We start from the raw sequence: 14925 nt of genomic DNA on the forward strand, positions 1-14925 counted from the left end.
CCATATTCTATTGTTTCTAGAAATACTATTTTTTTTTTGTTCTTTATGATAAAGGTGGTATATTAAGAGAAGTTTATCTACACTATAACAATAAAAATAGACTTTAATAATTTTATATAAAGATTAGATATCAAAATATATATATATATATATATATATATATATATAAACTTACGGATTTTATGAGAAGTGGGAATTTCATTTTTTCAATTTCTTTTCGTACCCTTCCATGCTAAAAATAGAAATCATTCCAATGTCTTCTATATGAATTGCTAGAATTAAATAATATGTTTTTATTTTCGGATAAAAAAGAAGTTTTTTTGATAAATAATTTTTTGTTTTTTATTTTCTTAATATTCCTTTAAGCAAGATTTCACGTGTTCGGGTAGAGAAAAAAAGGTAAACATTTTTTTAATAATTTTTTTTACAACTTTTTTATAACGTGATAGATGAATAGTGTTCTGTTTGAGATAAATAGAACAATAAACTACTGACACATATTCTATTATCAAAAACTTATTTAAAAAAAATTATTAACACTAGAAAAAGAATATGAGTAGAACTAAAACTAAAGAAATAGAAGCAACTAATATTTAAAAACAAAAAACAAAAAACTGTGTGAGAATCTGATAAAATTAATACACTTAAATCCATTCTCTGATCACTGTTTTAATACACCTGCCACGTCAAAATTCCACTAAATCCTCTCTGCATGCACTGAATGCCATATGTCAATTTGGAAGCTTCTAAAATCAGTATTTGGAAACCAGGTGGCAGTGAATAACTGCTCAACCGTTTGACGAAGGAGAGAAAGTGATTTCTCTGAAAAACACTTCTCTTTCTTGCATGCAATCACCTTCTTCCTCTAGAATTCTGATCTTCCATCTTCTCTGAAATTGTCTCTACACTCTTTCATCTCCTCTCTAAAACAACTCACTATCAATCCATCTGATCTCATTTCAGACACCACAGAATCATTCCCTGCACAGTGAGCATCATTTTGATCCGAACAGAATTGAGAACCGAACTGGTAAGTTCTCATTCTGCATAATTGTTCATTTAGTTCATGCGGACCAAAATTCTGGTTGCATGCATGATTAGAAATCTGATCTGTTATAATTTTGGTGTATTAGATTTAGTGGAAAGTGGTTGAGAGAATTTCTGGATAGAAGCCGTGAGAGAACAAGTGAAACTCTAGCATTTTGAAGTGCACTGTCATATCAGGTAAGGGAAGCTTTAGGGATTTAATTTAATACTGGTTTGATTGTATGAAAGCAATGTAATGTGCTGGAATGTCTGAACTGCATGACAGAATCTATGTTTGACTGTGCATAAATGAGTATGGTAGTACTGGATGTTTGAATTGTATGATATGTATGAAGTTTGGAGTATGCATGTACGAGTATGTTGTACTGGTGGTATATGACTGTAAATGCTTTGAACTGTATGTTTATGATGTTACTGGTTGAACTGTATGCAGAGAATGAGATGTGTGATTTTGAACAGGATTGAATTTCTGTATGGTTGGAATGAAAATGATTCGAATGTATGTTGATGATGATATCTGTGAACTGGAAAATGGAAGATTTTGTATGAGATGAGATTATAAAATGAATTCTGTAATGTCTAAGATTTATGGTGGAAATAAATTATAAGTTAGGAAAAACTGTGGAATTATCGGGTTGAAAAATCTGGAATTTTCATCTTCTCTGATTGATCAGGTGCGCTCGTTATCGAACGGTCTTATACCGTTCGGTTTCCTTGGAACATCACTTAGAATAAGGATTCTTTCATTTGGAAAGGACCCTGATCTGGAACGAGCGTTATTAGTTGTCAAGAGTTAGGCGTGAGCGTTCGGCTTAGCCTAGCGTGTCCAAAAATTTAAAATAAAGTGAAGTATAGTTAGGACGCTCGGTTTTGTTTACCAGCGTTCGTCCTAAGCAACACTTAGTATTATACTGAGCGTTCGTCCAAATGAACACTCAATCTTAGATTGAGCGTTCGTCCGGGTTAGCGTTCGGTCTGATACCGAACGTTCATTCAAATGCGCATTCGTTCCCAGGCGCGTTCGTTCTATTTGGTGCTCGGTCATTAACCTGGCGTTCGTCCTGAGCAGCGTTCGGTTTTGTAATTGAACGCTCGTCTTTTCTTGCTTCGAGAGCGAACACATATGGCGTTCGTCCAAATTGTTAATTAATGTTCGGTCTTTGACTGGCAGTACTCGTTCCGAATTTATCAAAGCTCTAATTATTTATTTGAATCCCGTTAAACTGTGATGGTCCTTTTCATTCAACCTCAAGTCTTTATACTTAGAATTTTTCATAAGTATTATTCGGATCTCTTAGACTCAAATTCAGCTAAATTATTCAATTGTCTCAATGACTGTGAATGAATACTGGTGCGTTTCTTTTGTTCAGAAACGTGATAGCAGCGTACTGTAATGCAATTATATTGGTCTAATAAATGAGAAACTTTGAGTTAAATTAAGAGAGTGGAACACAGAATGGAAATCTGAATATGATGATGGATAATAATGTGTGAATGATGGTGTGGATAGATTTTATTGGATTGTATATGAGCGTTCCAAGGAGGAACGTCTCCATGATGAAAATATGAGAAGTAGTGTAGTATGACCATGGATAAGCTACTGATGGCTGTTCATCCTGATATTCCGTGATTGCTCATCCTCAAGTAGAGGAGGGTAGTTCATGCGTGGGAATGGCAGGAGGCACTAGTCCTATATAGTACTTGGGCTGATAAGGGCTAACCTCGGGTGGCAGCTGTTGAGGGTATCCCAGTTACTACATCACCCGGGTGCAAGAACGCCTGTAGATACATGGATCATACAGTCCGGACAGTCTTTAGTTATGAGAGTTTGGATGAGCTACTGTATGCGTGAATATATATATATGTTTGATGTTGAATAAAATGTATGATTGATTGATTATGATTAAAAATGATGTTGATTGTATTGAATTAAATTACCTAAGCTTACCCTTGCAATTTCCTTGTGTTGTCTACTGTTTCTGTATGTCCGTCTTGTCAATGCAATGATCATCCGTTGTGGATGTGAGCAGATGGTGAGGCACCCCTTGAATCTATGCTGGAAGAAGAAAATTTGGAGGATGCCAACCTTGTGGAAGTTGAAGTTAAAGCTGAGCAGTAGAGGCTCGTCTCTGTAGTAGCCGTAGTCGGTTTTTCTGTGCTGTATTTTGACAGTTCTGTATATAGTTCTGCAGAATTGTAAATCTGAACTGGTTTCTGTATTTTGAGGAAGTTCCGAGTACTGTTATGTGCTGTATGTTCAGTTTTAAATTTCTGAACAGCTTCTGTAAATTACTGTGCGTGCTGTTTTATTTTTGGAGCAGCTGTTATTTATATTAAGACTGCACTGTATTTTCTATAAATGTGATTAGTTCTGATTAATGGTAATTACTATTTATTGGGATGTTACATTTATTGGTATCAGAGCAGTTTTGTTCTTTTAAGGACATATAGGGTATGAGTGCACTGTGCTTTTCGTTGTGTGCTTGATATGTGTTTGATGAGTTAGTAATTTTTAACTCTTGAACATATCTAACGTACGTTTTCTCTGATCCAGAAAACGAATGGCTCCTAGACTTCCTCCCCCACCTCAGCCGAATGAATCTGATGCACCAGTTAGTGCCCGTGTGTTGGAGGCAGTCATAGACAGGCTTCAACAACAAAACACAACTTTGGTGGAGCAGAACGCTGCCTTGATGAGGCAAAACCAGGAAGCAATACAAAGTTTGGAGGCTTCTCGTGTTCATTCAGAAGCAACGCAGAGACAACTAATGGATATTTTGGCAGCTGGCCGAGGCACACCAGGAGCCTCTTCCTCTAATGCTGTACCTCATGCAGAATGGAGTTTAGAGAGTTTCTTGCAGCACCATCCTGCCAAGTTCAATGGCAGGGGACTTCCGGATGAAGCTGATCAGTGGCTTAGAGATATGGAGCGGATCTATGATGCCAAAAGATGCCCAAATGAAAATCGGTTGGCATATACAGAGTATTTGTTGACAGGAGAAGCTAGCCATTGGTGGTCCAGTATGAAGATGTTGTTGACTGAAGCGCAGAATCCAGTTAATTGGGAGGTTTTTAGAGCAAAATTTTATGAAGAGTATTTCCCAGACAGTGTACGTTTTGCCAAAGAAGTGGAGTTCCTTCAACTGGTGCAAGGCAGTATGTCTGTTTCAGAATACACAAATAAGTTCAAGCATTTAGTGAGGTTTTATACAATGGCGACTAGTGAAGAGTGGCAGTGTAGAAAGTTTGAAAATGGATTAAGAAGTGATCTGAAGGTGTTGATATCCTGCTTATGTATTAAATCCTTCCCTGCCATGGTTGAAAGAGCAAAAGTATTGGAGAAGAACGTTGCGGAGGCAGAACAACAGAAGAAGCAGCAGTTGAATAGGGGACAGGTGGTGTCCAGAAACGCTACGAACTTAAGAAGATATCCATACGTTCGTCCAACTCAGTCATCTGGTGGATCGCAGGCCTTGGTCACTGTTGGCCAAACTGGACAGCCAAGGAGTTTGACGTGCTATCAGTGTGGAGGACCACATTTGAGGTGGGCTTGTCCTCAACTTGCTGGAGGGAAACGTTGTAATAAATGTGGGAGGAACGGACACTCAGATCAGGAGTGTAACATGGGAGGCCGTGCAGTGATGAGACCTCCAAATGCTGGAAGAGTTCAACAGGGAAGAGGTGGACGTGCACAAGCAACAGGAAGGGTGTATGCCATTACTGGTGCTGAAGCTGCTCGTTCAGGTACACTGATCACCAGCACTTGTTTACTGTTTGGGAAGCCTTGTGGTGTGTTATATGATTCGGGGGCAACTCATTCCTTCATCTCGAAGGAGTGCGTTGAGAAACTGGGATTAGTGGAGAGCGAATTACAGTTTGATCTGGTGGTGTCAACCCCAGCAGCTGGTGGGATCAAGACATCTACAGTTTGTGTGAGATGTCCTATAGAAGTTGAGGGGCGTAAATATAAAGTTAATCTCATTTGCCTACCCCTTCAAGACTTAGAAGTAATTTTGGGAATGGATTGGTTAACTACCAATCGGATCCTCATTGATTGTGGTAATAAGGAGCTAGTTTTCCCGGATGAAGAAGAAGAAGAACTGTCAATTACTCTTGGACAGTTAAAGGAAGATATCATGGAGGGAGCAAGCTGTTTCCTTATCATGACGTATGAAGGTAATGAGATAGAACGTTCGTCCAATATTGATAACAGTGGAGGGCGTACAGTGGTGGATGAATTTCCAGATGTTTTTCCTGATGAAGTACCTGGTCTACCTCCTATCCGTGAGGTAGAATTCACAATTGATTTGGTAACCACTGCTGCACCCATCTCGGTTCAGCCTTACAGAATGGCACCAGCTGAATTGGTAGAGCTTAAGAAGCAGATTGAGGAATTGATGGACAAGAGGTTCATCCGCCCAAGTGCTTCACCTTGGGGAGCACCTGTATTATTGGTAAAGAAGAAGGATGGCAGCTCACGGCTATGCATTGATTATAGGCAGCTTAATAAGCTGACCATCAAGAACAAGTATCCTCTTCCAAGGATTGATGACCTGCTGGACCAGTTGCATGGTGCGTGTGTATTTTCTAAGATTGATCTTCGTTCGGGCTATCATCAAATCAGAGTTAAAGAGGAGGACATTCAGAAGACTGCATTTCGGTCACGCTATGGCCATTATGAGTATGTGGTGATGCCCTTTGGAGTGACAAACGCACCTGCAATCTTCATGGATTACATGAACAGAATTTTTAGACCGTACCTGGATAAATTTGTTGTGGTGTTTATTGATGACATCCTCATTTATTCCAAGAGCTTTGAAGAGCATGAAGACCATTTGAGGACTATCTTGAGTGTATTGAGGGAGAAAGAGTTGTATGCCAAGCGTTCAAAGTGTGAATTCTGGATGAAGGAGATCCAATTTTTAGGTCACGTTGTGTCTGCTGGTGGTATTGCAGTGGATCCAGCCAAGGTGAAGGCAGTGCTGGATTGGGAGAGTCCTCGTTCTGTAACAGAAGTTAGGAGCTTTGTGGGGCTTGCGGGCTACTATAGGCGATTCATTGAGGGATTTTCTAAGATAGTAGCCCCTCTGACTTACCTCACCAGGAAGGACCAGCCGTTTGCTTGGACAGATAGATGTGAGGAGAGCTTCCAGGAATTAAAGAGGAAATTAACGAGTGCTCCTGTGTTGGTCATTCCAGATACGGCCAAACCTTTTGAAGTGTATTGTGATGCATCATATCAAGGTTTGGGCTGTGTGCTGATGCAGGAAAGAAGGGCCGTGGCTTATGCTTCAAGACAGCTGAAAATCCATGAGAAGAATTATCCCACACACGACTTGGAGCTAGCAGCAGTCGTGTTTGCATTAAAAATCTGGAGGCATTATCTGTATGGTGCAACATTTCAAGTGTTTAGTGATCACAAGAGTCTCAAGTACCTCTTTGATCAAAAGGAATTGAATATGAGGCAAAGGAGGTGGCTTGAGTTCTTGAAGGATTATGAATTTGAACTGTTGTATCATCCTGGAAAAGCAAATGTGGTTGCTGATGCATTAAGTAGGAAGGCAGTAAGGGTCTCGGCAATGATGGTGAAGGAGCGGAATTTGGTGGAGAGTTTTAGAGATCTAAGATTACAGTTTGATGTAGGAACGGACGTTATCAGATGTTGTAATCTTAGATTCTCCAGTAATGTGTTTGACAGGATCCGATTAAAGCAACGAGAGGATGCAGAATTGGTGAAGATTTTGGGCGTGCTTGGCACAAATCAGGCCAAGGAATTCAGTACTGGAACGGATGGTTTGCTTCGTTATATGGGCAGAACGTGCATTCCAAATGACAGTGAGCTAAAGAGGATTATAATGGAGGAGGGACATCACAGCCGTCTTAGCATGCATCCTGGCATGACTAAGATGTATCAGGACCTTCGTTTATCCTTCTGGTGGCCTGGGATGAAGAGTGATATTGCACGTTTTGTGTCTTCTTGTTTAACTTGTCAACGTGCAAAAGCTGAACACCAAAGACCTGGAGGATTGCTGCAACCATTGGAAATTCCAGAATGGAAGTGGGATAGCATCTCCATGGATTTCGTGACTCATCTGCCACGTACAGTCCGAAACCATGACTCAATTTGGGTGATTGTGGATAGATTAACTAAGAGCGCCCACTTCCTGGCTGTTAATTTGAAGATGTCTATGACAAACTTGGCCAAGCTGTACGTGAAGGAGATTGTTAGACTGCATGGAGTTCCTTCAAGCATTATATCAGATAGAGACACGAGATTCACATCTCGTTTTTGGCAGTCATTGCAAGGAGAATTGGGAAGCAAACTGCAAATGAGTTCTGCTTATCACCCTCAGACGGATGGCCAATCTGAACGAACCATCCAAACTCTTGAAGACTTGTTGAGGACCTGCGTTATAGATCATATGGGAGTATGGGATGAGGTTCTGCCGCTTGTTGAATTCACGTATAACAACAGCTTTCAAGCAAGCATAGGAATGGCACCATTTGAAGCTCTTTATGGAAGGAAGTGTAGAACTCCTTTGTGCTGGTTCCAAGAAGGCGAGATTGCATTAACCGGACCAGAATTAATCCAGCAAACAACAGAGAAAGTGAAACTGATCCAGGAGCGTTTGAAGACGTCTCAAAGCAGGCAGAAATCGTATGCTGATAGGAGAAGAAGACCCTTAGAGTTTACTGCTGGAGATCACGTGTTTCTGAGGTTAAATCCAATCACTGGTGTGGGAAGAGTTCTTCGTCCAAAGAAGCTTTCTCCTAAGTATGTTGGACCTTATCAAATTCTGAAGAAGATTGGAGCAGTGGCGTATGAATTGGCTTTACCACCTCAACTGTCCAACCTGCATCCAGTATTTCATGTTTCTCAACTCCGCAAATACATAAGCTGATCCATCACACGTACTGGAGTTAGAAGATATCCAACTTAGGCCAGATCGAACACTGGAGATGCAACCTGTTTGTGTGGAAGACAGCCGCACCAGACTCTACAAAGGAAAGGATGTTCGTCTCGTAAAAGTGGTGTGGAATGCAAAGACTGGTGACTCAACATGGGAGGTTGAAGAGGCTGTGAAGGAATTGTACCCTCACCTATTCCCTGGTAAGCTCTAGAATTTTCGAGGACGAAAATTTTTGTAGTTAGGGGGAATGTGAGAATCTGATAAAATTAATACACTTAAATCCATTCTCTGATCACTGTTTTAATACACCTGCCACGTCAAAATTCCACTAAATCCTCTCTGCATGCACTGAATGCCATATGTCAATTTGGAAGCTTCTAAAATCAGTATTTGGAAACCAGGTGGCAGTGAATAACTGCTCAACCGTTTGACGAAGGAGAGAAAGTGATTTCTCTGAAAAACACTTCTCTTTCTTGCATGCAATCACCTTCTTCCTCTAGAATTCTGATCTTCCATCTTCTCTGAAATTGTCTCTACACTCTTTCATCTCCTCTCTAAAACAACTCACTATCAATCCATCTGATCTCATTTCAGACACCACAGAATCATTCCCTGCACAGTGAGCATCATTTTGATCCGAACAGAATTGAGAACCGAACTGGTAAGTTCTCATTCTGCATAATTGTTCATTTAGTTCATGCGGACCAAAATTCTGGTTGCATGCATGATTAGAAATCTGATCTGTTATAATTTTGGTGTATTAGATTTAGTGGAAAGTGGTTGAGAGAATTTCTGGATAGAAGCCGTGAGAGAACAAGTGAAACTCTAGCATTTTGAAGTGCACTGTCATATCAGGTAAGGGAAGCTTTAGGGATTTAATTTAATACTGGTTTGATTGTATGAAAGCAATGTAATGTGCTGGAATGTCTGAACTGCATGACAGAATCTATGTTTGAGTGTGCATAAATGAGTATGGTAGTACTGGATGTTTGAATTGTATGATATGTATGAAGTTTGGAGTATGCATGTACGAGTATGTTGTACTGGTGGTATATGACTGTAAATGCTTTGAACTGTATGTTTATGATGTTACTGGTTGAACTGTATGCAGAGAATGAGATGTGTGATTTTGAACAGGATTGAATTTCTGTATGGTTGGAATGAAAATGATTCGAATGTATGTTGATGATGATATCTGTGAACTGGAAAATGGAAGATTTTGTATGAGATGAGATTATAAAATGAATTCTGTAATGTCTAAGATTTATGGTGGAAATAAATTATAAGTTAGGAAAAACTGTGGAATTATCGGGTTGAAAAATCTGGAATTTTCATCTTCTCTGATTGATCAGGTGCGCTCGTTATCGAACGGTCTTATACCGTTCGGTTTCCTTGGAACATCACTTAGAATAAGGATTCTTTCATTTGGAAAGGACCCTGATCTGGAACGAGCGTTATTAGTTGTCAAGAGTTAGGCGTGAGCGTTCGGCTTAGCCTAGCGTGTCCAAAAATTTAAAATAAAGTGAAGTATAGTTAGGACGCTCGGTTTTGTTTACCAGCGTTCGTCCTAAGCAACACTTAGTATTATACTGAGCGTTCGTCCAAATGAACACTCAATCTTAGATTGAGCGTTCGTCCGGGTTAGCGTTCGGTCTGATACCGAACGTTCATTCAAATGCGCATTCGTTCCCAGGCGCGTTCGTTCTATTTGGTGCTCGGTCATTAACCTGGCGTTCGTCCTGAGCAGCGTTCGGTTTTGTAATTGAACGCTCGTCTTTTCTTGCTTCGAGAGCGAACACATATGGCGTTCGTCCAAATTGTTAATTAATGTTCGGTCTTTGACTGGCAGTACTCGTTCCGAATTTATCAAAGCTCTAATTATTTATTTGAATCCCGTTAAACTGTGATGGTCCTTTTCATTCAACCTCAAGTCTTTATACTTAGAATTTTTCATAAGTATTATTCGGATCTCTTAGACTCAAATTCAGCTAAATTATTCAATTGTCTCAATGACTGTGAATGAATACTGGTGCGTTTCTTTTGTTCAGAAACGTGATAGCAGCGTACTGTAATGCAATTATATTGGTCTAATAAATGAGAAACTTTGAGTTAAATTAAGAGAGTGGAACACAGAATGGAAATCTGAATATGATGATGGATAATAATGTGTGAATGATGGTGTGGATAGATTTTATTGGATTGTATATGAGCGTTCCAAGGAGGAACGTCTCCATGATGAAAATATGAGAAGTAGTGTAGTATGACCATGGATAAGCTACTGATGGCTGTTCATCCTGATATTCCGTGATTGCTCATCCTCAAGTAGAGGAGGGTAGTTCATGCGTGGGAATGGCAGGAGGCACTAGTCCTATATAGTACTTGGGCTGATAAGGGCTAACCTCGGGTGGCAGCTGTTGAGGGTATCCCAGTTACTACATCACCCGGGTGCAAGAACGCCTGTAGATACATGGATCATACAGTCCGGACAGTCTTTAGTTATGAGAGTTTGGATGAGCTACTGTATGCGTGAATATATATATATGTTTGATGTTGAATAAAATGTATGATTGATTGATTATGATTAAAAATGATGTTGATTGTATTGAATTAAATTACCTAAGCTTACCCTTGCAATTTCCTTGTGTTGTCTACTGTTTCTGTATGTCCGTCTTGTCAATGCAATGATCATCCGTTGTGGATGTGAGCAGATGGTGAGGCACCCCTTGAATCTATGCTGGAAGAAGAAAATTTGGAGGATGCCAACCTTGTGGAAGTTGAAGTTAAAGCTGAGCAGTAGAGGCTCGTCTCTGTAGTAGCCGTAGTCGGTTTTTCTGTGCTGTATTTTGACAGTTCTGTATATAGTTCTGCAGAATTGTAAATCTGAACTGGTTTCTGTATTTTGGGGAAGTTCCGAGTACTGTTATGTGCTGTATGTTCAGTTTTAAATTTCTGAACAGCTTCTGTAAATTACTGTGCGTGCTGTTTTATTTTTGGAGCAGCTGTTATTTATATTAAGACTGCACTGTATTTTCTATAAATGTGATTAGTTCTGATTAATGGTAATTACTATTTATTGGGATGTTACAAACTGCGGCGATGTTCATGGCCGCTGTGTTTTCTGTAGTCTGTGTGCTGTCCGAAACCACTGTCAGTTTTTTTATTTATAAGCGTGTGTGATTTTTGTAGTTTTTTCATAATCGTTATCACTTAACCAACACTTTTGGATGACATATTGGCAATAGGGAAAATGTTATTTGGATAACAAAAGTTTGACACAATTTTGACAACGGCGACGTGGCAGCTGTGCATTGGCTCAGTGAACCGGGATGAGGGGTATTTTGGGTTTTTTCTGGTTTGTTTTCAATTCACTGAGCCAATGCACAGCTGCCACGTCGCCGTTGTCAAAATTGTGTCAAACTTTTGTTGTCCAAATAACATTTTCCATTGGCAATAGTCATCACAAATAAAAAAGCTGCCAATAGATAAGATAAACAACTAGGAGCTTTGTCACTGCACTAAACCACCACTTATATAAATAACATACCTTATACAACTTTCTTCATATAAAAAAACTAGGTTATCCATTTGGAAATACATTGGAGTTTCAAATAAAGAAAGAAATTCAGCAACAGCAATGGGTTCTCTTATGGCAGGATGGGACTCTCCAACCTTAGATCCTGAATCAGGTACCCATAATAAAAAGTACTGTCTTATGCACGTGACGTGATTTCTAACTAGGCTTCTTATTTTTAACTGTTTCAGCTACAATAGAGAGGAATCGATCGCTCACCAAAGAAGAAATTAATGCTTTCTGGACAGCAAAGAAAGAGACAGAGTTAGAACACCTCAGAGCTATTTCCAAATTATCTCAGACTATTCAGGTTTCACTTCTACATTAACGTTCATTTTCACCTCTCAAATTTACCCCTTCTTTATAACTGTCAGAGATTTAAATATTAAAAGCCTAGTTTAATTTTATGTTTATGATGGATAATGGACAGCCTCGTTCTCAGAAGTCTTTAGGCATGATCAATGTTGACGAAAACAGTTTGGAGCAGCTTATGAACAAAAATTGCTGGTAAATTAAATGCCGGTTTTTGTAGACTTTTTTTCTTCTTATAAACAGAAAATTATACATCTTACACTATGGTATCGACACTCTCAATTTGCAAACAGAATTACATTAGCAAGTTTAATAAAATTAAAAAGTATCTTGATAATATATATATATATATATATATATATATATATATATATATATATATAATAAGAACCTAATTAATTACTATTATGGATCCCATTAATTTAGATTATGTGAGTAAATTAATGTTAGTAAGTGATTTGTGTGAGTGCAGGTGGACTAAGAGCAGGTGGGCATTTCTGAATGAACCACCATTGATGGAAGCTTCTTCCAACAAGTATGTTTCACAGTTTGACGTGGCTAAGTTGGGATCATCGAAAACTAATAGCAGAAATGGAATTAGGGCGTGACATGAATATTTGCCGATGTTACGTGTGTACTGTATATGAGTAGTGCCGTCTGTTTTGTCGTAAGAACTGTATGTGTACGGTTTGTTTGTATATAATATTGTTTTACTTTCTGGTTAAGGAAAAGCTGGCTTGTTTCTGTGTTGCCGGATAAGGAATAATATATACTGATTTATCGGATATAAACCTCAAGGAGCTATTATAATATCTGCTGAACTCTTTTTTTTTTTTGTCATTTTATTAATTTACTTATTTTTTAGTATTTTTGTAATTTAAAATATTACTTTTTTTTCAAATATATTATTTAAAAAATCATTATAGACTCACTATAATAATTATAATAAAATAATATTAATAATGTTATTATTTGTACTATAATAAATTATTACTAATGATGATATTGATTATTTTTATAATAAATAATAATAATATATTATTATATTAGTAACAAATGTATTTTTATAATAAGATACTACCATAATAATTATAATATTGTTATATTAATTTTATTATTATTGTGACTAATATTTTATTGCATATATATATATATATATATATATATATATATATATATATATATATCTAAATAATAACCAAAATTAATAAACATTTAATAATATATTAATTATAGTAATTATGATACTAAAGCAAGTATTTACAGTATTATTATTCTAAAACTATTATTTTAAATGTATGGGGTTAAGTGTATACTTGAAGTAATTTTTTTTTCTTATACTCCAATCCATCAGGTGTATTGTTAAAGATATTCCAAGTGACTTCATATTCAATCAATTAAACAATTAATAATGTAATAAATACGTCATAAAATTCAACAAGCATACATTTTATATATATAAGTTTTTCCAGTAATTTTTTTATCAAGGTTGACCTAATCACAATCTAATTCTATTATTGACATGTTTAAAATAGGTAGATGATTAGTTAATTCTGATTAATACTGATCGATTTCCTTTCAGCTCATACGATCGATTTGACGTAGTTTGATTGGTATGTAATACATATATAAGCCCCTAAAGTTTTGAGCTTGGACTAAGTTAACATGTGAAAAGAGTTTTTTAATACGATTGTTGACGATGAAAGATTGTGTTGCTTCATGAATCACATTGATGTCTCATTAATTGTTATATGCATTTGGCTCATCTTAAAAAATATGACTATCAGGTAAGAGATATGCGTTAGTGATGAAGATTCAGCTCATATTCAAAAATATGATTGTCGGGTAAGAGATATGACTGTTAGTAAGGAAGAATTGTGTTGCCTCGTTAAACATGTTATTAAATTGATGCCGAATACGAAATGTCGACTGTCCTTTGCTATTTGATGGTGTCAAATCTAACTATTGTTCGAGAATTTCTATATATAGCGGCCAAGTGATCCTCGTGAAATTTCATCTCCAATATATCATGATATAGTATGGTCTATTTAATTAGCATTTAATTAAAATTATTACCTATGTCAAATTTTCATTGGTCCACGTGGAAGGATACTTGTTCATATCATATCCAATAGTCTCACATCGTTCGGGAGTCGAGCCTAAAACAATTTAAATATTCCTTCTTCATTCTACCTTTCGAGACATCTTTCAAAGACAAAAACATGACAAACAAGGCTCTAAAGAGACAATACCTCAAATGTATAGTGATTGACCCTAACGATGTCACTCAGTAGATTTGGGAAAGATGCCCAATCATTCCTCTTAGACTTTAACTGGGAAGCTTATGTTCTTACCACACCCTATAATCTTAATGAACTTGAGAACAAAACAATACTAAAGAGTGATATTATGTTAACACCATAAAAAACAAAATAGATACATTATAGTCCAAAATTTATAACAATATATTTTTTAATTTTAAATTTTGATATACATAATTATATATATTATTAAAATGAATGTCAACTAGTTGTAAAAGGGTGTCAAATATTGTTTTTCTAAATACAAAATAAATAAAAATCTATTAAACCATACATGGACACGTGCAATAATTTCCACAATTACAATTTTCATGTTCTAGACTTTAGCTAAAGTTACGTTGAGTTTTGTTACTGTGAGAAATTACAAACAATAGTAAACTTAATGGTCTCTTATATACTATTTTCATTGACGGTAATGTGATTATAGTTTGAATAACGAGTTCTTGTACGTAACAGAGATAAAACTTATATTATGTGAACACAATGATGTGAATATTTAGCGAGAATAAAATATATTAATGGACCTACCCGTTAGTCGAAGTAGGGTCTCTCTTTTTCTCATTAGAGGGTCCAAATTTTGTGGAGGCATTTTCTGATTTGATGAAGTTCTTGAGGTCAAAATTTGTGATAGGGTAGTGGAGTCCTTGTTAGAAAGCACAGGGCAAACTGGTCGATAACTTGGTGATTTTATATACAGGTGCATTTCAGACAGTGTAAGTTGGAATGTATTTTCCTATTTAAAAATGTTTTTTTCGATTATACA

General features: G+C 37.1%; 1 protein-coding gene across 1 annotated transcript; it reads left to right on the top strand.

The window, feature by feature from the left end:
- The first annotated feature begins 11500 nt into the window (after nucleotides 1-11500).
- LOC148196018 (uncharacterized) lies at nucleotides 11501-12632 on the top strand. Its single transcript, XM_088095026.1, has 4 exons — nucleotides 11501-11644; nucleotides 11721-11839; nucleotides 11960-12036; nucleotides 12314-12632. Exons 1-4 carry the CDS (start codon nucleotides 11593-11595, stop codon nucleotides 12447-12449), a joined length of 384 nt encoding a protein of 127 aa, XP_087951152.1. The 5' UTR covers nucleotides 11501-11592; the 3' UTR covers nucleotides 12450-12632.
- Nucleotides 12633-14925: the final 2293 nt, after the last annotated feature.

The sequence above is a fragment of the Vigna umbellata genome, chromosome 7 (assembly GCF_029865625.1).
Source record: "Vigna umbellata cultivar VRB3 chromosome 7, Vumbellata_1.0, whole genome shotgun sequence".
NCBI classification, from domain to species: domain Eukaryota; kingdom Viridiplantae; phylum Streptophyta; class Magnoliopsida; order Fabales; family Fabaceae; genus Vigna; species Vigna umbellata.